This window comes from Myxine glutinosa, chromosome 2, assembly GCF_964187855.1.
Source record: "Myxine glutinosa chromosome 2, kmMyxGlut1.1, whole genome shotgun sequence".
Taxonomy (NCBI): Eukaryota; Metazoa; Chordata; class Myxini; order Myxiniformes; family Myxinidae; genus Myxine; species Myxine glutinosa.
Window position 1 is genome coordinate 136,544,806 of NC_136262.1, and position 25,604 is coordinate 136,570,409.

Genomic DNA, 25,604 nt, shown 5'->3' on the forward strand with positions numbered 1-25,604 from the left:
TCTCCCACCCCCCCCCCCCCTTCCCATGCCATCCCCTTCCCATGCTCCCCCCCCCCAAAGCCCTCTCCTTCTCACAGATCTCTCGATGTCTCCATGTCTCTCGGTCCCTGCTCTCAAATGTTGTGTTTGTGTCCTTCCCCCCTCTCTCCCCATCTTGTCTACCGCTCCCGATGTTATATGTTTTATGTGTCGGTTTGTCTTTCTGTGTGATTAATGTTCGCTCTTTCACGAGCCTCGATCTTGTATCCAAAAAAAAAAAAAAGAAGTTATTTTGTACATATCGTGGTGTTGGTACCAAGTTATTTTGTACATGTCGAGGTATTTGTACTAAGTTCTTTTGTACATGTCGAGGTATTTGTACTAAGTTAGTTTGTACATATCGAGGTATTAGTACTAAGTTATTTTGTACATGTCGAGGTGTTGGTACTAAGCTATTTTGTACATATCGTGGTGTTGGTACGAGGAAATTTGGTACTAAGTTGGGACTAGGAATCTAGGTGTTGGTACGTGGTATCGTTGGTGTTGGTAGGAAAATGTTCGGAGAACGCTTGGATTCGGAAGAGGGTTAGAAGAAAGCAGTATTCAGGATTGCAAAGCAGATAGCGAAAGAGAGGTGTGATGTGATGGGGGTGGGTTGCTTGAAGGATGAAGTGGGACAAATCGCTGTTGACCCAGATGGAATTAAAGGAAGATGGAAAAGATATATGGAAATGCTGTTGAATACAGAGAATGAATGGGATGGCAACATAGAGAGTAACCCAGTTTTAGGACCGGCAGAGAAGATAACTGAGAAGGAGGTTGAGGAAGCGATAAAAGCAATGAAGGGTAGAAAAGCGGGAGGGCCGACGGCAGTTGTGGGAGATATGTTGAAGGCAGCAGGAAGTTGGGGTGTGAAGAGAATGACAGAGATCTGTAATCTGGTGGTGAAAGAAGGCCGCATTCCAGTGGTTGGGAACTGAGTACCCTCGTCTCTCTATAGAAGGGGAAAGGTGACCCTCTGGAGTGTGGCTCGTACCGAGCGATAAAGTTATTGGAGCATGGAATGAAGGTATTGGAAAGGGTGTTGGAGAGGAGGATAAGGAAGAAAGTGAAGATCGACGAAATGCAGTTTGGATTCATGCCAGGAAGAGGAACGACAGACGCGCTTTTCATTGTGAGGCAGTTGCAGGAGAAGTACATGGAGAAGAGGAAGAAGTTGTTTCTTGGGTTTGTTGATCTGGAGAAAGCATTCGATCGGGTTCCACGCAAAGTATTGACATGGGCATTGAGGAAGTTAGGAGTGGAGGAATGGTTGATCAGAGTAGTGATGGCAATGTACAAAAGAGCGCGCACAGCTGTAAGGACGAAGGACGGGAACAGTGGTGAGTTTGAGGTGAAGGTGGGAGTGCATCAGGGGTCGGTACTAAGTCCACTACTATTTGTAGCTGTGATGGAGGTGCTGGCTCAGAACGTAAAGGAGGGTTTTCCGTGGGAGTTGTTGTATGCAGATGATCTGGTGTTGATTGCGGAAAGTATGGATAGACTGAAGGAAAAGATGAACACGTGGAAGGAATGTATGGAGACAAAAGGTCTGAAGGTGAATATCGGAAAGACGAAGGTGATGGCAAGTGGTAAAGCATGTGGCGAGGTGGAAAGAACTTGGAAGTGGCCCTGTGCTGTGTGTAGGAAGGGTGTCGGAGTGAACTCCATTCAGTGTAGAATGTGCGCTGAGTGGGTTCATCAAAAATGTAGTGGTCTGAGAGGGTCATTAACCAGTGTGGTAGCTACATTCAAATGTAAGGTGTGCACAGAGGGAGCTGCAGATGGAGGAAATGTTGAGTTGGATCTTGGAGACGGCGTGAAGCTGGAAGGTGTGAAAGCATTTTGCTACCTCGGAGACATGGTGAATGGAGAAGGTGGATCAGACTCGGCAACGGTTGCTTGAGTGAGATGTGCATGGAAGAAGTTTCGGGAATTGAGTGGCGTGCTGATGATGAGGGGAGTGTCGTTGAAGCTGAAGGGAAAGGTGTATGCTGCATGTGTGAGAAGTGTTATGATTTATGGGAGCGAGACATGGGTAATGAACGCAGAGCAGCAACGAAGGTTGGAAAGGGTGGAAATGCGAATGGTTCGATGGATGTGCGGAGTATCGTTGAGAGAGAGAAAGACAAATGATGAATTGCGAAAGATGATGGGAATAGAGCCTGTGATTGATGCTGGAAGGTGTGAAAGGTGTTTTCACACCTTCCAGCTTCATGCCTGAGGAACAGGTTGAGATGGTTTGGTCATGTGTTGAGGAAGGATGAAAGTGACTGGTTGAGAAGAGTGATGGAAATGAATGTAGAAGGAAGTAGAAGACGGGGAAGACCGAGAAAGACTTGGCTAAAGATGGTGGAAGAAGAAATGCGGGCAAGGGGGTTAATAAGGAGAGATGCAGAAAATAGGACAAAATGGAGAAGATTGTCATGGGGACCGCAAGGCTAACCCCCGCTCTAGCAGGGAAAATGGCCTTAAAATGCATGTTGTTGTTGTGTTGTTGTGGTGTTGGTACTAAGTTATTTTGTACATATCGTAGTTTTGGTATTAAGTTATTTTGTGCATATTGTGGTATTGGTACTAAGTTAGTGTGTACATATCGTGGTATTGGTACTAAGTTAGTGTGTACATATCGTGGTATTGGTACTAAGTTATTTTGTACATGTCGAGGTATTGGTACTAAGTTATTTTGTACATATCGTGGTATTGGTACTAAGTTAGTGTGTACATATCGTGGTATTGGTACTAAGTTAGTGTGTACATATCGTGGTATTGGTCCTAAGTTATTTTGTACATATCGTGGTGTTGGTACTAAGTTATTTTGTGCATATCGTGGTGTTGGTACTAAGTTATTTTGTACATATTGTGGTGTTGGTACTCAGTTTATACACTTTCAGTAGATTGTTAGAAACAGACTTCATGTTGAAGAACACAGGTACACAGCAAATGATTCCACATTATTTTGAACCCAGGGCAGGACAGTTTCCAATTGAGTAAATAATCTTGGTGTCTTGTGACATTCACAATCGTGTGGAATGAATCAGGCTTGATTACCTATCTTCCTCTTCTTTTTCCCAAATTTTCCTATTTTTAATTTATTTCTTTTTGGGAGATGTTGGGGGAAGTATCAGGCCAACAACTACCTTTGCCCCCCAGATATACCTGTGACTTAATGTCCTGTAGCACAGTCCCCACGATTTCTTTAGTTTACGTTTGTGTCATGAATCTTTATTGGCTGGAGATTATTTACAAACCGAGAAACTGTTGTAAAGTGTTTGAGAATGTGAGGGAGGATTGCCTCCTAATTCGGCTCTCGACTTCCTGTATTTGACCTTTGACCCTGTACCATAGTCAAAGTCGTCGTTTCTTGCACAGATTGAGCATAATGCTCATTACCCTGAAATTAATGCCACAATTATTTTAATTAATAGAATATTTTTAGGAAAACCTATTTTAGCTCCAATGAGTGTATTTCATACACATCGTAGGAAACATTCCAGCATAACTGTCTCATACATCAAGGTGCACGGTTCAATAGATAATATACTCACCTTGTCCAGCATAACTGTCTCATACAGTAAGGTGCACAGTTCAATAGATAATATACTCACCTTCTCCACCATAACTGTCTCATACATCAAGGTGCACGGTTCAATAGATAATATACTCACCTTGTCCAGCATAACTGTCTCATACAGCAAGGTATGGTCTGCGCATGCGCAAGATTGGAGGTCACGTCTCTTCAAAGCTGTCCATGCGCGCACGCTTTCGAAGTTAAGTAATTTGTCACAATTGTGTTTTTGTCGAAACTGTATCTTTCTTTCGGTGTGTGTACCTATTTGGTGTGTCTTTAATAGGATTCTCGGTGTTGCTTTTTCATACCTGTGTACAGAATCGTCGGTTAGTTCGTGTCGCGTATTCTGAGGCCGAGTGTAGTAGGCTACCGTGTCCGACCTTGGCTTGAGGCTTTGTTTTTGTCTCAGCGGTTCTTCGATAGCGCTGCAATTACTTTCGGTCTCTGTTTTACCCGGTCTTTTCTCCCCATACTTCCTTGTTTTAAAATCTCAACTCCAAAAAAAAAAAATAATAATAATATTTTCTTCTCTGTTCTTATCCGTTTGTTCGTTCTTATTTGTTCGTTCGTTCTTCGACCACGTTGTTCGTGATCACGTGATCACGTTGTTAAAAAATGTTTAAACTGACCCCTGAAGAACTGTATTCTGTCGTATACTACAACACCTTTTTCTTCTTCTTCTTCTATAAAAGGATGCTTTCGACTTGCTCACCAAATCTATTCATTCCAAAAAAAAAATCCATCTCTTACAGTGCCTCTTTCATACATTCCCTAAACTCTCCAGCACTCCACCCCTCCTTCAGCGTCCTCAAATGTATTTTTGACTCGAAGGTCTCAAGAAACTCATTTTGCAATAAATTTTCGTTTCCCATTAATCGTACACTTTTCAAAATACAATCTCACCCCTCCCCTCCAAATCTTCCCCATCACCCCTTCCCTCCAAAACTTCCCCATCACCCCTTCCCTCCAAAACTTCCCCATCACCCCTCCCCTTCAAAACTTCCCCATCACCCCTCCCCTCCAAATCTACCCCTTTGCCCCTCCCCTCCAAATCTTCCCCATCACCCATCTCTTTCAAATATTCCCCCTTACCCCTCCCCTCCAAACCTTCCCCATCACCCATCCCTTTCAAATCTTCCCCCTTGTCCCTCCCTCCGAATCTTCCCCATCACCCCTTCCCTCCAAAACTTCCCCATCACCCCTCCCCTCCAAAACCCCCCCATCACCCCTCCCTTTCAAATCTCCCCCCTTGCCCCTTCCCTCCTAAACTGCCCCCACACCCCTCCCCTCCGAGACTCTCCCTCGCTCCTCCCCTCCTAGACTCCCCTCTCACCCCTCCTCCTCAAAGCGTCCTCCCCGCTTCTTCCCCCTTCCAACTTTCACCTTCATCTCCCTCAACCTTCTGCCTCACTCTTCCCCCTCCTCAAATAACACCTCACTGCGCCTCACCCAATCACCATCAAACCTTTTGTCCGCCCCATTCTTCCCTTTCTCCAAGCTATTCTGAAATCTCTGACACACCTTCAACAGCTCTCCCTACCTCTTCCTCCTCTTCCACATCTTACCCTACCGCTCCCCCCCCCCCCCCCTGTTCTGTATCCGATGCTTCCCCTTCCTCTTCTTTAACAGTATGGACCTCAAACATCCGGGGCCTTCGCTCAAACTTGACTGATCTCTCCATACAGGTTGCTTCTGACAAACCAGACGTGATCTGCTTAACAGAAACGTTCCTCCTTCATGATGTCTCTGATTCCTTGGTATCTCTCCCAGGTTACTCCCTCCTCCGGTATGATAGACCTGAGCCTCGTCCTGGAGGTGGGGTTGCTATCTTTATAAAAAAACTCTCTTCCTCACTCGCCCTGCACTGCCCTCTCTCCACCTCACCCCCAGGAATACCTTTGGCTATGGCTTCCACTTCGCTCCCACCTTTTGTTCATATGTGTGTTGTACCGTCCACCAAACAGTGATGACTCCATCTACATCTCGCTGTCTGATAATATGGACCAACTTCTATCTACCCATCCCAAACTATCTCTTCCTCATATGTGGTGATTTCAATTGTCATCATGCCAGTTGGCTGGGTGTGGGTACCTCTCTCACCAGCCATGGCTCTTCAGCAAAGGACTTCTGTGACTCAGTGGGACTGACACAATCTGTCAATTTCCCGACCCGGATCTCAGTCAACGGAGCATCTTCTCTTCTGGACTTGGTTATGACTAACTTCCCTGAAAATGTCTGCTGCTCTTCTTCTGCTCCAATCGGCTCATCTGATCATGTGCTTGTTAAAGTGGACATCTCTCTGACCATTCTCAGAGAGCCTCCTCAGCGTCGACGAGTCTGGCATTTCACTCAGGCCAACTGGCACGGTCTTCAAGCAGCCATCAATCATCTGGACTGGTCTCCCATCTCTACTGCCTCTGACATCATCTCATCCTGGGAATTCTTCTAAAGTAAATTGCTCTCTCTCATGCACAGATTTATCACATCTCGTCTTCAGTTGTCATACCCTTCCTTCCCGTCCATGGTACACGGAATCTTGTGGTGAGGCTATTGCCCAGAAACAACTTGCTTTCGTCTCCTGGAAAGCAAATCCAACGGAAGGAAATCTCATTTCCTTTCACAAAGCCCGAAACAAGTGTGTGTCCACCCTCAGGAGAGCCAGGAAACAATATCTCTCTGTTCTCAGGACCGAACTCTCTTATCTGTCTCCCTCTTCCAAATCCTGGTGGCGTCTGGTCAAATCTGTTTCTGGTGTTTGTTCCCCCTCCATCCCCTCCCTCACCTCAAACGGCCACACGGCTGACTCCGCACGTGAAAAAGCTGAATGCCTCAACTCTGTGTTTGCCTCTAAATCTTGTGTCCCAAACCCATCCCTCTCTGCACCCACCGTACCCAGTCGTACCCAGCTGCTCCTGGACTCTGTGTCCTTTCCTCCTGACAAGGTGGAAAAGTTTCTGTCAACCCTCGACTCTGATTCTGCAACTGGACCTGACGGTATCAGCCCATGGGTCCTAAAATCCTGTTCTTCCGCTCTTTCACTCCCTCTCTCTGTTCTCTTCACCCTCTCTTTTGCTCAAGGTCATCTGCCATCTGCTTGGAAATCTGCCAACATCACCGCTTTGCACAAAAAAGGTGCAAAAACAGATCCCAGCAACTACAGACCAATCAGCCTTCTCCCAATTATCAGCAAAGTCATGGAATCCATCAATGCTTCAGATATGAAATCTTTCCTCTTCTCCAATGGCTTGATCTCTGATCATCAATTTGGTTTCAGACCTAGTCACTCTACTCTGGACATGCTGCTTCTGCTTTCTCAACAATGGATGGAGGTCCTCAATGCCAAACAGGAAATTAGAGCTGTCTCCCTTGACATATCACGTGCCTTCGATATGGTCTGGCACCTCGCTCTGCTCACCAAACCCTCCTCTTTTGGTATCCATGGAAATCTCCACGCATGGCTGGCGGACTTCCTCTCTAGTCGTAGTCAACGTGTGGCCCTGAATGGGTTTCTCTCATCTCCTCTTCCTGTTCAGGCTGGAGTTCCCCAAGGCAGTGTTCTGGGCCCTGTGCTTTTTCTGGTCTTCATCAATGATCTCTCTGACTCTCTTGAAAATCCTCTCTATCTCTTTGCTGATGACTCTGCTGTCTGTCACTCCATTCTTCATCCCTCAGATCGGCAGTCTGCAGCCTCCTCACTCTCTGCAGACCTTGACAAAATCACAGACTGGGCAAAAAAGTGGAACATGTCTTTCATTCCTGACAAATCTCACACTCTTACGATGTCTCTCCAAAAAGTACGACTGGACAACCCTCCCATCCACTTACTGAATAATCCTCTCCAAGAAGTTCTGTCACTCAAGCTTTTGGGTCTCACTATCTGCCATGATCTTTCCTGGGAAAACCACATTTCAAATCTGGCCTCCAAAGCCAGTCGCCGACTGGGCATCCTCCGTCGTGCGAAGTCCTTCCTTGGCACACCTGAGCTCCTCACCACATACAAGGCTTTCATCCGCAGCTCAATGGAATACTGCTCTCCCCTCTGGGCTGGTGCTCCTGCCTCACACCTAGCTCGTCTTCACGCTGTTGAAACCAAAGCATTCAGAATCATTGGAATCTCCCGCGATGAAGCTAACTCCAAGGGCCTCTCACTCACTCATCGCAGGCAGGTTGGTGGTCTTTCCGTCTTCTACCGACTCCTCTCTGGCCTTGCCCCCCCCCCCCCCAGCTCTCTCTGGGCTCTGTCCCGCAAATATTCCTACAGGTCGCACAAGATCTGCCTGCAACCCTCTTATGGTTAAACTGCCAAAATCAAGACTCTCTGCTCACCTTCACTCCTTTGTTCCTCTTTTCTCCCACCTCTGGAACAAACTCCCTCACTCTCTTCAATTCCACTCCACCCTCCAGGTCTTTAAAACAGCTGTTCACCACCATCTCTTATCTTCCCCCATCAAAAACCTTGATCTTTTCTACCCCTGCTAATTTCACCCCAATTCCACTTTTTTGAAATACCAACTTCTGTCCTGGAAGTCCTTGGTGTCCTTGTGTTTTATACTTCTCCCACCCCCCCCCCTTCCCACGCCTCCTCCCCCCAAGCCCTCTCCCTCCCACACATCTCCCTGCTCTCAAATGTTGTGTTTGTGTGCTTCCCCTTCTCTCCCCATCTTGTCTTCCGCTCCCTCTTTTTATATATTTTGTTTGTCTGGTTGATTTGTTTGTGAAGTTAATGTTAGCTCTTTCACGAGCCTCGATTCAGTATGCAAAAAAGGTGCACGGTTCAATAGATAATATACTCACCTTGTCCAGCATAACTGTCTCATACAGCAAGGTGCACAGTTCAATAGATAATATACTCACCTTCTCCAGCATAACTGTCTCATACAGCAAGGTGCACGGTTCAATAGATAATATACTCACCTTCTCCACCATAACTGTCTCATACATCAAGGTGCACGGTTCAATAGATAATATACTCACCTTGTCCAGCATCACTGTCTCGTACAGCAAGGTGCACGGTTCAATCGATAATATACTCACGTTGTCCAGCATAACTGTCTCATACAGCAAGGTGCACAGTTCAATCGATAATATACTCAGCTTGTCCAGCATAACTGTCTCATACAGCAAGGTGCATGGTTCAATAGATAATATACTCACATTGTCCAGCATAACTGTCTCATACAGCAAGGTGCACAGTTCAATAGATAATATACTCACCTTGTCCAGCATAACTGTCTCATTCAGCAAGGTGCACCGTAATACTCACCTCGTCCAGCATAACTGTCTCATACAGCAAGGTGCACGGTTCAATAATAATATACTCACCTTGTCCAGCATAACTGTCTCATGCAGCAAGGTGCACAGTTAAGTGGATAATATACTCACCTTGTCCAGCATAACTGTCTCATACAGCAAGGTGCACAGTTCAATAGATAATATACTCACCTTGTCCAGCATAACTGTCTCATACAGCAAGGTGCACTGTTCAATAGATAATATACTCACCTCGTCCAGCATAACTGTCTCATACAGCAAGGTGCACGGTAATACTCACCTTGTCCAGCATAACTGTCTCATCCAGCAAGGTGCACAGTTCAATAGATAATATACTCACCTTGTCCAGCATAAATGTCTAATACAGCAAGGTGCACAGTTCAATAGATATTATACTCACCTTGTCCAGCATAACTGTCTCATACAGCAAGGTGCACTGTTCAATAGATAATATACTCACCTCGTCCAGCATAACTGTCTCATACAGCAAGGTGCATGGTAATACTCACCTTGTCCAGCATAACTGTCTCATACAGCAAGGTGCACAGTTCAATAGATAATATACTCACCTTGTCCAGCATAACTGTCTCATACAGCAAGGTGCACAGTTCAATAGATAAAATACTCACCTTGTCCAGCATAACTGTCTCATTCAGCAAGGTGCACAGTTCAATAGATAATATACTCACCTTGTCCAGCATAACTGCCTCATACAGCAAGGTGCACGGTTCAATAGATAATATTGTTATGTCGGGTGGGGTAGTGATATGTAGATCCAGCTAGATCTGAATAGGTGGCGTGCTTCGCTTGTCGCGGTAAGGAATCTACCTTGTAATAAGTTTCATGTGTAGGCGTTTTGTCGGTTAAGAGTATACCTGTGAGCATACCAGGATGTTCGAGTGATAAGTAGCGTAGGGATTAAAGAGTAGCGCCCCTGTGTGTCACACCTGGTAGCTAAACCTTTGTCCCTTTTGGCAATGCACACCTGTAGACACTTCGGTGGGATCTTTATTACAACACTAAATAATTCCCTTCCCTGACATGACTTTGAAAGACGAACAGGCAAGGAAACCAGGCCAGGACACCGCTGATGATGGCCACCACCACTTACACCTCCGACAGGCCTAACCACATCGACTGTCACGCGCTATGACCACGGAACAGGGAACGAGTGTTGGGGCAGCGCGGTAGGCGCGGACCTCCAGCCGGCGAGTCAGTGGAGGGCACTGATTGGGTGGCGCGCCAGGGCTGACATCACCACCGCAGGAAAGTTATTTAAGGGAGCGCCGAACACCATTTTCTCTCTGGTCCTCTTGCGTCTGGCAGTGCTTGCTTGCAGTCTGGCGGCTCTTGCGGCTCTTGCTGTTCATGCTCTTGTTTGCGCGGTTAGCCCGTTTGGACGTCCGGCGCTTCGTCTTGCGCAGCCCGAGTTGAGTTGAGTCATAGCCCGAGTGGAGTTCGCTTGCTTCTTGCACGTTTGCTTCGGGAGAGCTGACTGGGACGTGGCAAGCCGATCGTGTGTGAAGATCGACCTCGCTTGGAGCCGCTAGCCTGCGTTGGACGCGCGGTGCTTTTCGTGCTGTGGGACCTCATGGTGCTTGGAGTGGTGCTTGTGCTTGGAGCGGTGCTCAGTGCTGTGGTGCTGGAGTGAGGGACCTCGTGGGTGCATCGGGGCCGAATGGAGCCGTGTTGGACGGCAGCCAAAGACAAGACGACAGGACCAGATAAGGCCATTACCCATTTCCCCCAAACATAACGAACGTTTTTCTTTTGGTGATTATTGTCCCTCGTTTGTATTTGAGGTCTGGTGCGTGGGATCCAGATTTCGTTTATTTTATTACCGTCGCGTTCTTTGTATCGGGTTCCGTGGAATAAATCTCTATTTTTGTACATTTTACTTTGGTCGTTCGTTTGAATTAATTTCCCTGCAGGATCGAAGCTGCCGTCGTTTCACCAAGGTAAGAGCTTTTACTGCAGCCTTCCATTTTCCTTCTTCCTCCGCGTTTTATAGCCGAATCCGTGTTTGGTCGTTGTTGTAAGAAATCAAGATCTACAACATTGTCCCAATAGTAGGTTTAATTCAGTTTCGATCTCTGGCAACACCTGGAAGAAATCATCAGGCTTTGTATCAGTATTCCGTAATCATGGAAGCAGCAATCAATTAGCAATTAGTGCAAGCAAGCCTGGAACATCTAGATATATGCACCATTCGAGTATACACTATCACACCGAATAAATGTCACAGGAATGTCTCGGAGCGATGTTCGTCCGCGTTCTTATAGAAGCCTCTCAGTGGTTGGAGACAGCATAACACCTGGGTTCAACTTAGACACAATTTCATTACATTCTCCCCACCGTTAAAACTACACTTCCACTAAGGCAGAAACAAGCTAGCAGCACATAGTAGCAGAGTAATATCAGTGAGCAGCAGTTGCCAGTCCATGTCAGTCAGTCGCAACCATAGCGGTCGGGGCGGCGAATCTCTCTCCCGGCGCGGGTCCGGTAACTAACGGGTACTACATCCCCAAGACCGGAGTCCCCTGCATCAGAGTAGCCGCCTAAATCGGGTGACGGCGGTGGCCCACAGGGCCAGCAGGATCGGGTGCATTTAGCGGTGAGGATGCCGGCAGATACTCCATAGGCGCATCAACGGGCGGATCAATGGAATCGTAAGCTGGTTCGTCAACTTCCCCGCATGGGGCCAGGTGGCGTACTGAGACCGTCGACTTGCGTCCATTGGGCAACAACACACGAGCATGCTCGGGGTTAGCTTGGAGAACCTGTACCTTATCCACCAGCGGGTCATATTTACTCATGCGAACTGCACGTTTGAGAAAAGCCGGTCCCGGCTCAACAAGCCAACCCGGTAAAGGTCAGGTACTACCCGAACACCTCGGGTAACGAAACATCCGTTCGTGGGGAGTTTGGTTGGTAGCAGTACACAATAAAGTCCTGATCGAGTTTAATGCCCCGGGTAGTGACCAAGCCCATTTGTCTAGTCCTCGGCCGCGGGACTTAAGACTCAGAGTAACAGCCCTCCACATAATGCCATTAAAGCGTTCGACCTGTCTATTCACCTGTGGCCTATACGGACTAGTATAGCTAGAAGCGACATTATGCTGGAGCAAGAAGTTCCTCACATCTTGGGACAAGAACACTGTGCCTCAATCGGTATGCACATAGGCCGGATTCCCAAACATAGAAAACAAGTTCTGCAGGCACTGGATAACCGTAGCAGCAGACATATCTCCACACGGGAAAGCAAAAGGGAATCGACAGAACTCATCAACGATCATGAGTAGATAACGAGAATTACTCGAAGCCGGTGACGCCGGCAGTGGTCCTTTGAAATCCATAGCCAATCTCTCCCACTGCCTCGTGGCTTGGACCAGTGTTCCCATAGGAGCATTGTAGAAGCGAGGTTTGAGTTCAGCGCATACGGAACAAGTGCAACAGAGCTGACGAATATCCTCAACGGAATAGGGCAAGTTACGACTGTGCACGTAATGAGTGAAACGCGTCACGCCGGGATGGCACAAGGTGTCATGAAGAACGCGCAGGTCCTCAAAAGAGGTGAGGCTCGCACACATCCCCAGCCGCGATAAAGCATCGGCAACAAGGTTATCCCGCCCTGGGCGATATTTGATTGTGTAGCAGAAATCGGCGAGCTCGATCCACCAGCGAGTGATTTTCTCATTCTTAATACGTTGAGCATGCTGAGTGTCATACATAAATGCAACGCTTTGCTGATCTGTGATAATTTGGAAACATCGTCCGAGCAAATAGGGATGCCAACCCCTAATCGACTCGACGATGGCATATGCCTCCTTTTTGACAGACAGATGTCTCCGTTCCGCGGAGGAGAGAGTCCTTGAAAAGAAGGCCACAGGGCAACCCCCCCCCCCCCCCCCCCCTGAAAGAGTGTCGCAGCTATCGCATGATCCGATGCGTCGCTTTCCAAAACAAAGGATTTATTTTCGTCAATCGTCGACACCGGCGTCAGCAAAGTCGGACTTAAGGCCATGAAAAGCGGCCTTGGCAGCGAGACTCATGGGGAACGCATCGCAATCCACAAGGGGGCGGAGCTTCACGAAATTTTTTTGAACCCACTTGGAATAATGAGCAAACAGCCCGAGAGCACGCTTCAATGAAGCACGATCGCAGGGTGGAGCCATGTCGAGCAAGGGTCGCAGTCGCTCCTTGTCCGGAACGACAGAGCCATGGGTCACGGTGTACCCCAGGAGATCTATCGTGCGAGCAGAGTAGCGACATTTAGCCTCATTCATAGTCAAGCGATACCTGTGCGCGACCTTGAGGAAGCGCTTCAGATTAGCATCATGATGGTCTTTGTCATACCCGCAAACCGTGAGATTATCCAGATAGACAAAGACATCGGTTAAGTTCTCCTTCGCGATGAGGTCGTCCATCGCCCTTTGAAAACACTAGGGCATTGCCCGTACTATATCTATATCTAAAATTATATCCCCCCCCCTCTATTTACATGAAATGGTTTGGTCCAAAGCGAACGGCTTCCGGAGTTTGGTAAAGAAATCGCCATCGCGTGCACAAACGCGCAGGAAAGCGAATGAATCGCAAATTCGTTTTTATTAGTTTTAAAACATAGTTTAACGCCAACATAGTTTGCAAACGTGAAATAAATGAATACGCTCTCAAATGTGCCATCCGAGGCAGAGTGTGTCCGCCACGTTCGGCACACGCGATAGTTCGCTGCTCTCTGATTGGTTGAATCGTTTTTTGGACATAGCTCGGTAAGTAATTGTCCGATTAATATGAAACCTTGAAAAGGCACATCCTCGGGTCCCCAGCAATATACCTGGCAAGTTAAAAGTATATCGGACCCGTGGTTGTCGAGAAACAGCGGTCACAGACAAACGTACAAACGTACAAACAGAGATTACTGGAATTATAGATAGATGAACCGCATTCGTGACCCCGAAAGGTAGCCGGGTGAACTGGTACAACCTCTTGCCTGATTCAAACGCAGTATAGATGCGATCTTCTGCAGAGATGGGGATCTGATGATATGCACTACGTAGATCGAGAGTGCTTTCGACCGAGTACTGTGCCACCTGTCGAACCAGGGAGTCCATTCCCGGGAGTGGGTAGGCATCCAATTGGGTAAACCGATTAATCGTCTGCGAATAGTCGATTACCATGCGTTTGCGATGTGATTCGGTTCGTACCACCAGAACTTGGGCCCGCCAAGGCGACCGACTAGGTTCTATGATACCTTCCTTTAGTAGCTGCGCAGTCTCTTCCGCAATGAATTGCGTGTCAGCCCGTGAGTAGCGTCGCGATTTAACCGCAACAGGTGTACAGTCTGTGGTCATATTGGGAAACAGCGACAGTGGCTCAATTTCCATCCCTGCAAGAGCACACACAGCAAGAGTATCAGTACCTCCAAATTCCATTTTCAAGCGCCCATGTCGCTGGAGAAAATCATGTCCGAACAAAACGTCTGCACATAATGCTGGTAAGACCATTAAATGCACATCCGGAAACATTCGACCCTTAATTACAAGCTTCAGTCGACATCCCCCCTTGGTGCTAAGCCATAGCCCTTGAGAAGCCATGAAGATTCTGCGTCTTGTCCCAAGAATCGGCCATCCATGTTTCTGTACAAGTCGAAAATCAACATAACTATCAGTGGATCCCATGTCAATTAAAGCATTTGCAAAAATTCCTTCAATCATGAGTGGGATAATTGCGCGGGACAGGCCAGGTGGCCCTGTAGATGTTGAATCATCGAGCGGAGGCGCTCGAGCCTCGCGTGTGGATCCGACGCCAGCTAATGTCTTTTGTGCCGTTGAAATTGCATGTAGGCCAGTTATGCCGCCTCCAGAGGGCGCTCGTGCCACGCGTGAGGATCCCAGCTTTCGTGAAGTCAAAGTAGATCGTAGGTCGATCGTGCCGCCTCCAGAGGGCGCTTGTGCCACGCGTGGAATTTCGAAGCCAGCGTTCGCCTTTCGTGTAGTCAAAGTAGATTGTAGGTCGATCGTGCTGCCTTCGGAGGGCGCTCGTGCCACGGGCGGAGTTTAGAAGCCAGCGTTCGCCGATCGGGTGGCCAATCCCGGAAGTTGGCTGGGCGTCGGAAGAATTCCTGTCAAGGACGGTCGTGCCATTGTCAGGGAAGTGGTGGGTGAGACTCAAGAGCCAATGGTCGGAAACAGGTTTTACAAAAGATCACAACTTTATTAACTAGTTTCAAATAGTAATAACTACCGTTAACTCAATGGATCAGGTAACTCTATCCGCATAGTCCTTCTTGTTCGGCTGCAGCGCCGAACTCGTGGTACGCGTTCATTCCGTCGGGCAGGGCTTCTGAGGATGAGTGTTCTCTTGGCTCAAAGTCCCTTCTGTTTATATCGGCACACTTCATTTAATCCTCTGTGCGCTGAAATCGTAATCCCTTCTCCGCTGCTTACTCAGTCGCCTCCCTGGCACCAGCTCGCTCTCCTCCCTGCTGGGAATTTGCTTCATCCTCTTTGCATCCATATGAAAGACAATAGTACGGGCTTGGGAATGTGTGTTAGCCCGGGGTCGTGCTAAAGCTACACAACAGGACTCCCAGCTTCGACAGGGCGAGATGCATTCTTCACATTCTTACGACCACCTGCTCGTACCTTGATTCGTTACCAGTTCCAACCAATAAGTTACACTGAGTTACACTTCCACACCATGTACCGAAGTGATTGAGCGAATTGTTTAGTCAGCGCGGCGAGTCTCATCAAGGTCGAGCTCTCAGCTCGGGGCCCACGGAGAGGGGCGATCCCAATCAAGGTCGGGCGAGGCGCGCCGGGCGCCGTTCGTACTGCGGGCGCGGAGATAAGCACATTCAGCGTCGAGCTCGCTCGCCGGCCCCGCGACACTCGACAAACTTTTGCAAAGTGACCCGTCTTTGCACACAAATGACACCGCTTCCTTAGCCGGATAAACTGACCTGAGATGGTTCCGGTTCCCGCAGATATAGCACTTAACGTTACTTCCTGGCTTGGGTCCAGCAGCAGCTGCCGCCGTCAAACCCGGATCGGGATCCTCGAGAGTGTCCGTTGTCCCCGATTCTGGCGGAGGTGCAGGTGCTGCATCCTCGAGCTCGGCAGTAGCTCTCTCCGGTCGTGTCTGTCGGGATATCCCCGCAGTGACGTATGGGCATTCATACGCGTCGGATTGTTCCTGCGCTTCGGTGTACACGTGAGATAACCGAAGGGCTTCGTCTAGTCTAGGGTCAAGTCGGGTTCTTCAAGTAGTCTTTGTCTGACGACCGGTGATCTTAAACCTGAGACAAAAGCATCGCGGACAAGGTCATCACAGACTTGTTCATGGGTGCGTACCGCATGGGGTACTGTCCTTCAGTAGTCGTCGGAGGTCTTGAGCAAATTGGTCTCAGGTCTCCGTGGGCTGTTGTCGACGAGATGCGAGCAAATGTCTGGAGTAGACCACGCTTCGCTTTTTAATGTAGATACGTTTCAGCTCGGCCACAGCAGCATCGTACGTCGCACACTGTTCAATGGACATATACACAGTATGGTGCACCTTGGATTGCAGCACTGCGAGCTTCGTGTCAGTAGTGATTTCCTCCTGGGAATTGAATTGATTGGCCAAGATCTTCAGCCAATGTGTGAGCATCCGTCGCCTGGGGGTCCGCGCCGAAGACTGGAACTTGGATCAGCTTATGAGCCATGTCGTACTCGTTCGGGACGAAGAGAGGAAACTGAATTAATTGTTGTAAGAAATCAAGATCTACAACATTTTCCCAATAGTAGGTTTAATTCAGTTTCGATCTCTTGCAACACCTGTAAGAAATCATCAGGCTTTGTATCAGTATTCCGTAATCATGGAAGTAGCAATCAATTAGCAATTAGTGCAAGCAAGCCTGGAACATCTAGATATACGCACCATTCGAGTATACACTATCACACCGAATAAATGTCACAGGAATGTCTCGGAGCGATGTTCGTCCGCGTTCTTATAGAAGCCTCTCAGTGGTTGGAGACAGCATAACACCTGGGTTCAACTTAGACACAATTTCATTACATTCTCCCCACCGTTAAAACTACACTTCCACTAAGGCAGAAACAAGCTAGCAGCACATAGTAGCAGAGTAATATCAGTGAGCAGCAGTTGCCAGTCCATGTCAGTCAGTCGCAACCATAGCGGTCGGGGCGGCGAATCTCTCTCCCGGCGCGGGTCCGGTAACTAACGGGTACTACATCCCCAAGACCGGAGTCCCCTGCATCAGAGTAGCCGCCTAAATCGGGTGACGGCGGTGGCCCCACAGGGCCAGCAGGATCGGGTGCATTTAGCGGTGAGGATGCCGGCAGATACTCCATAGGCGCATCAACGGGCGGATCAATGGAATCGTAAGCTGGTTCGTCAACTTCCCCGCATGGGGCCAGGTGGCGTACTGAGACCGTCGACTTGCGTCCATTGGGCAACAACACACGAGCATGCTCGGGGTTAGCTTGGAGAACCTGCACCTTATCCACCAGTGGGTCATATTTACTCATGCGAACTGCACGTTTGAGAAAAGCCGGTCCCGGCTCAACAAGCCAACCCGGTAAAGGTCAGGTACTACCCGAACACCTCGGGTAACGAAACATCCGTTCGTGGGGAGTTTGGTTGGTAGCAGTACACAATAAAGTCCTGATCGAGTTTAATGCCCCGGGTAGTGACCAAGCCCATTCGTCTAGTCCTCGGCCGCGGGACTTAAGACTCAGAGTAACAGCCCTCCACATAATGCCATTAAAGCGTTCGACCTGTCTATTCACCTGTGGCCTATACGGAGTAGTATAGCTAGAAGCGACATTATGCTGGAGCAAGAAGTTCCTCACATCTTGGGACAAGAACACCGTGCCTCAATCGGTATGCACATAGGCCGGATTCCCAAACATAGAAAACAAGTTCTGCAGGCACTGGATAACCGTAGCAGCAGACATATCTCCACACGGGAAAGCAAAAGGGAATCGACAGAACTCATCAACGATCATGAGTAGATAACGAGAATTACTCGAAGCCGGTGACGCCGGCAGTGGTCCTTTGAAATCCATAGCCAATCTCTCCCACTGCCTCGTGGCTTGGACCAGTGTTCCCATAGGAGCATTGTAGAAGCGAGGTTTGAGTTCAGCGCATACGGAACAAGTGCAACAGAGCTGACGAATATCCTCAACGGAATAGGGCAAGTTACGACTGTGCACGTAATGAGCGAAACGCGTCACGCCGGGATGGCACAAGGTGTCATGAAGAACGCGCAGGTCCTCAAAAGAGGTGAGGCTCGCACACATCCCCAGCCGCGATAAAGCATCGGCAACAAGGTTATCCCGCCCTGGGCGATATTTGATTGTGTAGAGATCGGCGAGCTCGATCCGCCAGCGAGTGATTTTCTCATTCTTAATACGTTGAGCATGCTGAGTGTCATACATAAATGCAACGCTTTGCTGATCTGTGATAATTTGGAAACATCGTCCGAGCAAATAGGGATGCCAACCCCTAATCGACTCGACGATGGCATATGCCTCCTTTTTGACAGACAGATGTCTCCGTTCCGCGGAGGAGAGAGTCCTTGAAAAGAAGGCCACAGGGCAACCCCCCCCCCCCCCCCCTGAAAGAGTGTCGCAGCTATCGCATGATCCGATGCGTCGCTTTCCAAAACAAAGGATTTATTTTCGTCAATCGTCGACACCGGCGTCAGCAAAGTCGGACTTAAGGCCATGAAAAGCGGCCTTGGCAGCGAGACTCATGGGGAACGCATCGCAATCCACAAGGGGGCGGAGCTTCACGAAAATTTTTTGAACCCACTTGGAATAATGAGCAAACAGCCCGAGAGCACGCTTCAATGAAGCACGATCGCAGGGTGGAGCCATGTCGAGCAAGGGTCGCAGTCGCTCCTTGTCCGGAACGACAGAGCCATGGGTCACGGTGTACCCCAGGAGATCTATCGTGCGAGCAGAGTAGCGACATTTAGCCTCATTCATAGTCAAGCGATACCTGTGCGCGACCTTGAGGAAGCGCTTCAGATTAGCATCATGATGGTCTTTGTCATACCCGCAAACCGTGAGATTATCCAGATAGACAAAGACATCGGTTAAGTTCTCCTTCGCGATGAGGTCGTCCATCGCCCTTTGAAAACATGAACCGCATTCGTGACCCCGAAAGGTAGCCGGGTGAACTGGTACAACCTCTTGCCTGATTCAAACGCAGTATAGATGCGATCTTCTGCAGAGATGGGGATCTGATGATATGCACTACGTAGATCGAGAGTGCTTTCGACCGAGTACTGTGCCACCTGTCGAACCAGGGAGTCCATTCCCGGGAGTGGGTAGGCATCCAATTGGGTAAACCGATTAATCGTCTGCGAATAGTCGATTACCATGCGTTTGCGATGTGATTCGGTTCGTACCACCAGAACTTGGGCCCGCCAAGGCGACCGACTAGGTTCTATGATACCTTCCTTTAGTAGCTGCGCAGTCTCTTCCGCAATGAATTGCGTGTCAGCCCGTGAGTAGCGTCGCGATTTAACCGCAACAGGTGTACAGTCTGTGGTCATATTGGGAAACAGCGACAGTGGCTCAATTTCCATCCCTGCAAGAGCACACACAGCAAGAGTATCAGTACCTCCAAATTCCATTTTCAAGCGCCCATGTCGCTGGAGAAAATCATGTCCGAACAAAACGTCTGCACATAATGCTGGTAAGACCATTAAATGCACATCCGGAAACATTCGACCCTTAATTACAAGCTTCAGTCGACATCCCCCCTTGGTGCTAAGCCATAGCCCTTGAGAAGCCATGAAGATTCTGCGTCTTGTCCCAAGAATCGGCCATCCATGTTTCTGTACAAGTCGAAAATCAACATAACTATCAGTGGATCCCATGTCAATTAAAGCATTTGCAAAAATTCCTTCAATCATGAGTGGGATAATTGCGCGGGACAGGCCAGGTGGCCCTGTAGATGTTGAATCATCGAGCCGAGGCGCTCGAGCCTCGCGTGTGGATCCGACGCCAGCTAATGTCTTTTGTGCCGTTGAAATTGCATGTAGGCCAGTTATGCCGCCTCCAGAGGGCGCTCGTGCCACGCGTGAGGATCCCAGCTTTCGTGAAGTCAAAGTAGATCGTAGGTCGATCGTGCCGCCTCCAGAGGGCGCTTGTGCCACGCGTGGAATTTCGAAGCCAGCGTTCGCCTTTCGTGTAGTCAAAGTAGATTGTAGGTCGATCGTGCCGCCTTCGGAGGGCGCTCGTGCCACGGGCGGAGTTTAGAAGCCAGCGTTCGCCGATCGGGTGGCCAATCCCGGAAGTTGGCTGGGCGTCGGAAGAATTCCTGTCAAGGACGGTCGTGCCATTGTCAGGGAAGTGGTGGGTGAGACTCAAGACGCCAATGGTCGGAAACAGGTTTTACAAAAGATCACAACTTTATTAACTAGTTTCAAATAGTAATAACTACCGTTAACTCAATGGATCAGGTAACTCTATCCGCATAGTCCTTCTTGTTCGGCTGCAGCGCCGAACTCGTGGTACGCGTTCATTCCGTCGGGCAGGGCTTCTGAGGATGAGTGTTCTCTTGGCTCAAAGTCCCTTCTGTTTATATCGGCACACTTCATTTAATCCTCTGTGCGCTGAAATCGTAATCCCTTCTCCGCTGCTTACTCAGTCGCCTCCCTGGCACCAGCTCGCTCTCCTCCCTGCTGGGAATTTGCTTCATCCTCTTTGCATCCATATGAAAGACAATAGTACGGGCTTGGGAATGTGTGTTAGCCCGGGGTCGTGCTAAAGCTACACAACAGGACTCCCAGCTTCGACAGGGCGAGATGCATTCTTGACATTCTTACGACCACCTGCTCGTACCTTGATTCGTTACCAGTTCCAACCAATAAGTTACACTGAGTTACACTTCCACACCATGTACCGAAGTGATTGAGCGAATTGTTTAGTCAGCGCGGCGAGTCTCATCAAGGTCGAGTTCTCAGCTCGGGGCCCACGGAGAGGGGCGATCCCAATCAAGGTCGGGTGAGGCGCGCCGGGCGCCGTTCGTACTGCGGGCGCGGAGATAAGCACATTCAGCGTCGAGCTCGCTCGCCGGCCCCGCGACACTCGACAAACTTTTGCAAAGTGACCCGTCTTTGCACACAAATGACACCGCTTCCTTAGCCGGATAAACTGACCTGAGATGGTTCCGGTTCCCGCAGATATAGCACTTAACGTTACTTCCTGGCTTGGGTCCAGCAGCAGCTGCCGCCGTCAAACCCGGATCGGGATCCTCGAGAGTGTCCGTTGTCCCCGATTCTGGCGGAGGTGCAGGTGCTGCATCCTCGAGCTCGGCAGTAGCTCTCTCCGGTCGTGTCTGTCGGGATATCCCCGCAGTGACGTATGGGCATTCATACGCGTCGGATTGTTCCTGCGCTTCGGTGTACACGTGAGATAACCGAAGGGCTTCGTCTAGTCTAGGGTCAAGTCGGGTTCTTCAAGTAGTCTTTGTCTGACGACCGGTGATCTTAAACCTGAGACAAAAGCATCGCGGACAAGGTCATCACAGACTTGTTCATGGGTGCGTACCGCATGGGGTACTGTCCTTCAGTAGTCGTCGGAGGTCTTGAGCAAATTGGTCTAAGGTCTCCGTGGGCTGTTGTCGACGAGATGCGAGCAAATGTCTGGAGTAGACCACGCTTCGCTTTTTAATGTAGATACGTTTCAGCTCGGCCACAGCAGCATCGTACGTCGCACACTGTTCAATGGACATATACACAGTATGGTGCACCTTGGATTGCAGCACTGCGAGCTTCGTGTCAGTAGTGATTTCCTCCTGGGAATTGAATTGATTGGCCAAGATCTTCAGCCAATGTGTGAGCATCCGTCACCTGGGGGTCCGCGCCGAAGACTGGAACTTGGATCAGCTTATGAGCCATGTCGTACTCGTTCGGGACGAAGAGAGGAAACTGAATTAATTGTTGTAAGAAATCAAGATCTACAACATTTTCCCAATAGTAGGTTTAATTCAGTTTCGATCTCTTGCAACACCTGTAAGAAATCATCAGGCTTTGTATCAGTATTCCGTAATCATGGAAGTAGCAATCAATTAGCAATTAGTGCAAGCAAGCCTGGAACGTCCAGATATACGCACCATTCGAGTATACACTATCACACCGAATAAATGTCACAGGAATGTCCTCGGAGCGATGTTCGTCTGCATTCTTATAGAAGCCTCTCAGTGGTTGGAGACAGCATAACACCTGGGTTCAACTTTGACACAATTTCATTACAGTCGTCGCCTCCAATAAAACCGTTTAGGCCTATCCGCGACCTTCTGGTGTTAACCGGAGTCGCACGACAATATACTCACCTTGTCCAGCATAACTGTCTCATACAGAAAGGTGCACAGTTCAATAGATAATATACTCACCTTGTCCAGCATAACTGTCTCATACAGCAAGGTGCACTGTTCAATAGATAAATATACTCACCTTGTCCAGCATAACTGTCTCATACAGCAATGTGCACGGTAATACTCACCTTGTGAGTGCAGCATGTTTTTTTGTTTCCAACTTTTGACACTCACCCTGTTGGTGATTGATATATTTGAGTAGCACACACCTGACATGTACCTTGTCTGTAGAAATCTGCCTGCTGACACGTGGTCGTCGCACGGCGAGTGTTCGGGCCGACACTTACTGCCGACTCTACTCACTCTCTGTGGAGAACTTTAATGAAGTACTGGAGGAATACCCCATGATGCGTCATGCCTTCGAACAGGTCGCTGTGGATCGTCTCAACCGTATAGGTGAGCTGTGCATCGATGTTTGGCCCTGGTTCATGATGTACAATCTTCTCGCGCATGAATTGTACAATCAGTGGGCGAAAAATGACCCAAACGTTTGCTTCATACTCACCAAATGAGGTGTTTGTAATTTGTAAGGGTTCACAGAGTGTTCTGCATACCTAGGGAAGCATCAGGTATGCACACAGACATATTCAACGGTGGAGAGGATTGTAAGTGTGTTCAATACATGATTGGAATAGCTGATGCATCCTGCTGGATTTGGGAGTCGGACATCCATCCTTTCTCAAAATCTAATTTCAGAGACAAACTAATTTCAATAACTTCAGTGATTCTGTGATCATACAATAGACAATGGACTCATATAATATAATATACAATGGACTCATATCATATACAATGGACTAATATCATATAATATACAATGGACTAATTAATATCATATAATATACAATGGACTAATATCATATAATATACAATGGACTAATATCATATAATAGACAATGGACTAATATCATATAATGGAGAATGGACTAATATCATATAATATACAATGGACTAATGTCATATAATGGAGAATGGACTAATATCATATAATATACAATGGACTAATATCATATAATATACAAAAAAAAAAAAAACCACCTTTAGAGGCCATTTTTCCCCGCAAGCGGGGGTTGGCCTTTTTCGGGAACTGTGGTTGTTGTTGTTTTTTCGGTCCCCTTTTTGAAGCAATGTTTTACGGCCGGATGCCCTTCCTGACGCCAACCCTTTTTGCCGCCTTTAACGACAAGCAGGGAATTACCAGTGAACTGGTACTCAAATTGCCGACCTCGGAAGGATGATCAGGCTGAGTCAACCCCCCTGGCGTTAAATCAGCGATTGACCGGGATTCGAACCCAGGATCCTAGGATCCTAAAGCCGGCACCCTAGCCGCTAGCCCAACACCAGGGATAAATATCATATAATATACAATGGACTAATATCATATAATGGAGAATGGACTAATATTATATAATAGACAATGGACTAATATCATATAATATACAATGGACTAATATCATATAATGGAGAATGGACTAATATCATATAATAGAGAATGGACTAATATCATATAATATACAATGGACTAATATCATATAATGGAGAATGGACTAATACCATATAATAGAGAATGGACTCATATCATATAATAGAGAATGGACTAATATCATATAATAGAGAATGGACTAATATCATGTAATAGAGAATGGACTCACATCATATAATATACAATGGACTCATATCATGTAATAGAGAATGGACTCATATCATATAATAGAGAATGGACTAATATCATGTAATAGAGAATGGACTCATATCATATAATATACAATCGACTAATATCATATAATGGAGAATGGACTAACATCATGTAATAGAGAATGGACTCATATCATATAATAGAGAATGGACTCATATCATATAATAGACAATGGACTCATATTATAATTATAGAGAATGGACCAATATCATATAATATACAATGGACTAATATCATATAATGGAGAATGGACTAATATCATGTAATAGAGAATGGACTCATATCATATAACAGAGAATGGACTCATATCATATAATAGACAATGGACTCATATCATATACAATGGACTGATATCATATAATGGAGAATGGACTCATATCATAAAATATACAATGGACTAATATCATATAATAGAGAATGGACTAATACCATATAATAGAGAATGGACTAATATCATATAATGTACAATGGACTCATATCATATAATAGACAATGGACTGATATCATATAATGGAGAATGGACTCATATCATATAATATTGTTGCGGACGCGGTTAAAGATGTTATTTACCGAGCGGTTGGTATTACCGCGACCGAACAGTTCCCCCGATTCTTCCCCAACTCACCCGATTCACCCAGACGTTGGCCAAATCGCGCTATGCCAAATCAATGATAGAAAGGACACGACGACTGGGAAAGAGGAAACGACGCAAGGGGTACAGTTCTCAAGACCTCCGGAGGAGGGTATAATTACAGTGGTGGAGAAAAGGGGTAGATTACAAGGCAGTGAGGTAAAGACACAGAAGAGATGGGCACTTAATTACCGTCTTATCTTATCCCAGACAGACCACAGACAAACGGAACAAGGCAGACTTACACAGGGATTGATGGCAGGAAGGGACAGGTAGGTCGATAGCACAAGGTGCACCTTGGCTCGGGGACAGGATAAAGCACAGTCCAGAAGATGCGGGGAGGTCTCACAGCGCTCGGAGGGGACGTCTTTCTTGCTTCAAGCTCAGCGCGCATCTGACGTCACCCCCCTCTCACCGCACATGCTCAGCGGGGAGTGACACGCCCTCGGCTGGTTGGTTCCGCCCCACTGGGGCCGGTCCGCCGCTTCCATTGGGTGCGGGGGTTACCGGGCTAAGCCCTTGACGAGGAGCTGACAGGGAGCCCCTATTTGGTAACCCCGTCGAGCACATGTTTGATGGCGGCTCGTTGGGAAGGCCTGGTGCCCTCCCAACACCCCCTACCAACCAAGCCGGAGTGAGGACGCGCACTTCCTGCGCTCGTTGTTGTTGTTGTTGTTGTTGTTGTTGAACTGTGAGGAAGAGCTGCGGGGAGGTATTGGGAGGTCCTAAACTTCCTAACGGTGCCATACAATCACATTCTGGTGCAACGAAGGGTCAGAATTAATGGAAACGAGTCCTTAACTGACATAGACTAAGAATAACTAGCAAGATGTCCTATAGTTGTCTTACATGAGATGCGGTGAACCTGGGCACGACATTTAATGGGGGAAATAGGGGGAGGTCGGGTCTACAGAGTGTTGTTTACAGAAAATGGGACTAGGGAATGGGGGATTGGGGATAGTTGGGAAGTATTGAGGAAATAGGGGAATATTTACAAGCGGATATGGATGGATGCAAATCCCATA

The 25,604-nt window shown here is 47.9% G+C and overlaps 1 protein-coding gene across 1 annotated transcript in view; it reads left to right on the plus strand.

The window, feature by feature from the left end:
• The window catches only part of LOC137421211 (potassium/sodium hyperpolarization-activated cyclic nucleotide-gated channel 4-like), a 217,025-nt gene that overhangs the window by 156,917 nt on the left and 34,504 nt on the right, over positions 1-25,604 (plus strand). The window contains exon 7 of the mRNA XM_068107034.2: positions 22,484-22,648. Within this exon, the coding sequence (XP_067963135.2) occupies positions 22,484-22,648 (165 nt within the window). The remainder of the gene's footprint in view (positions 1-22,483; positions 22,649-25,604) is intronic.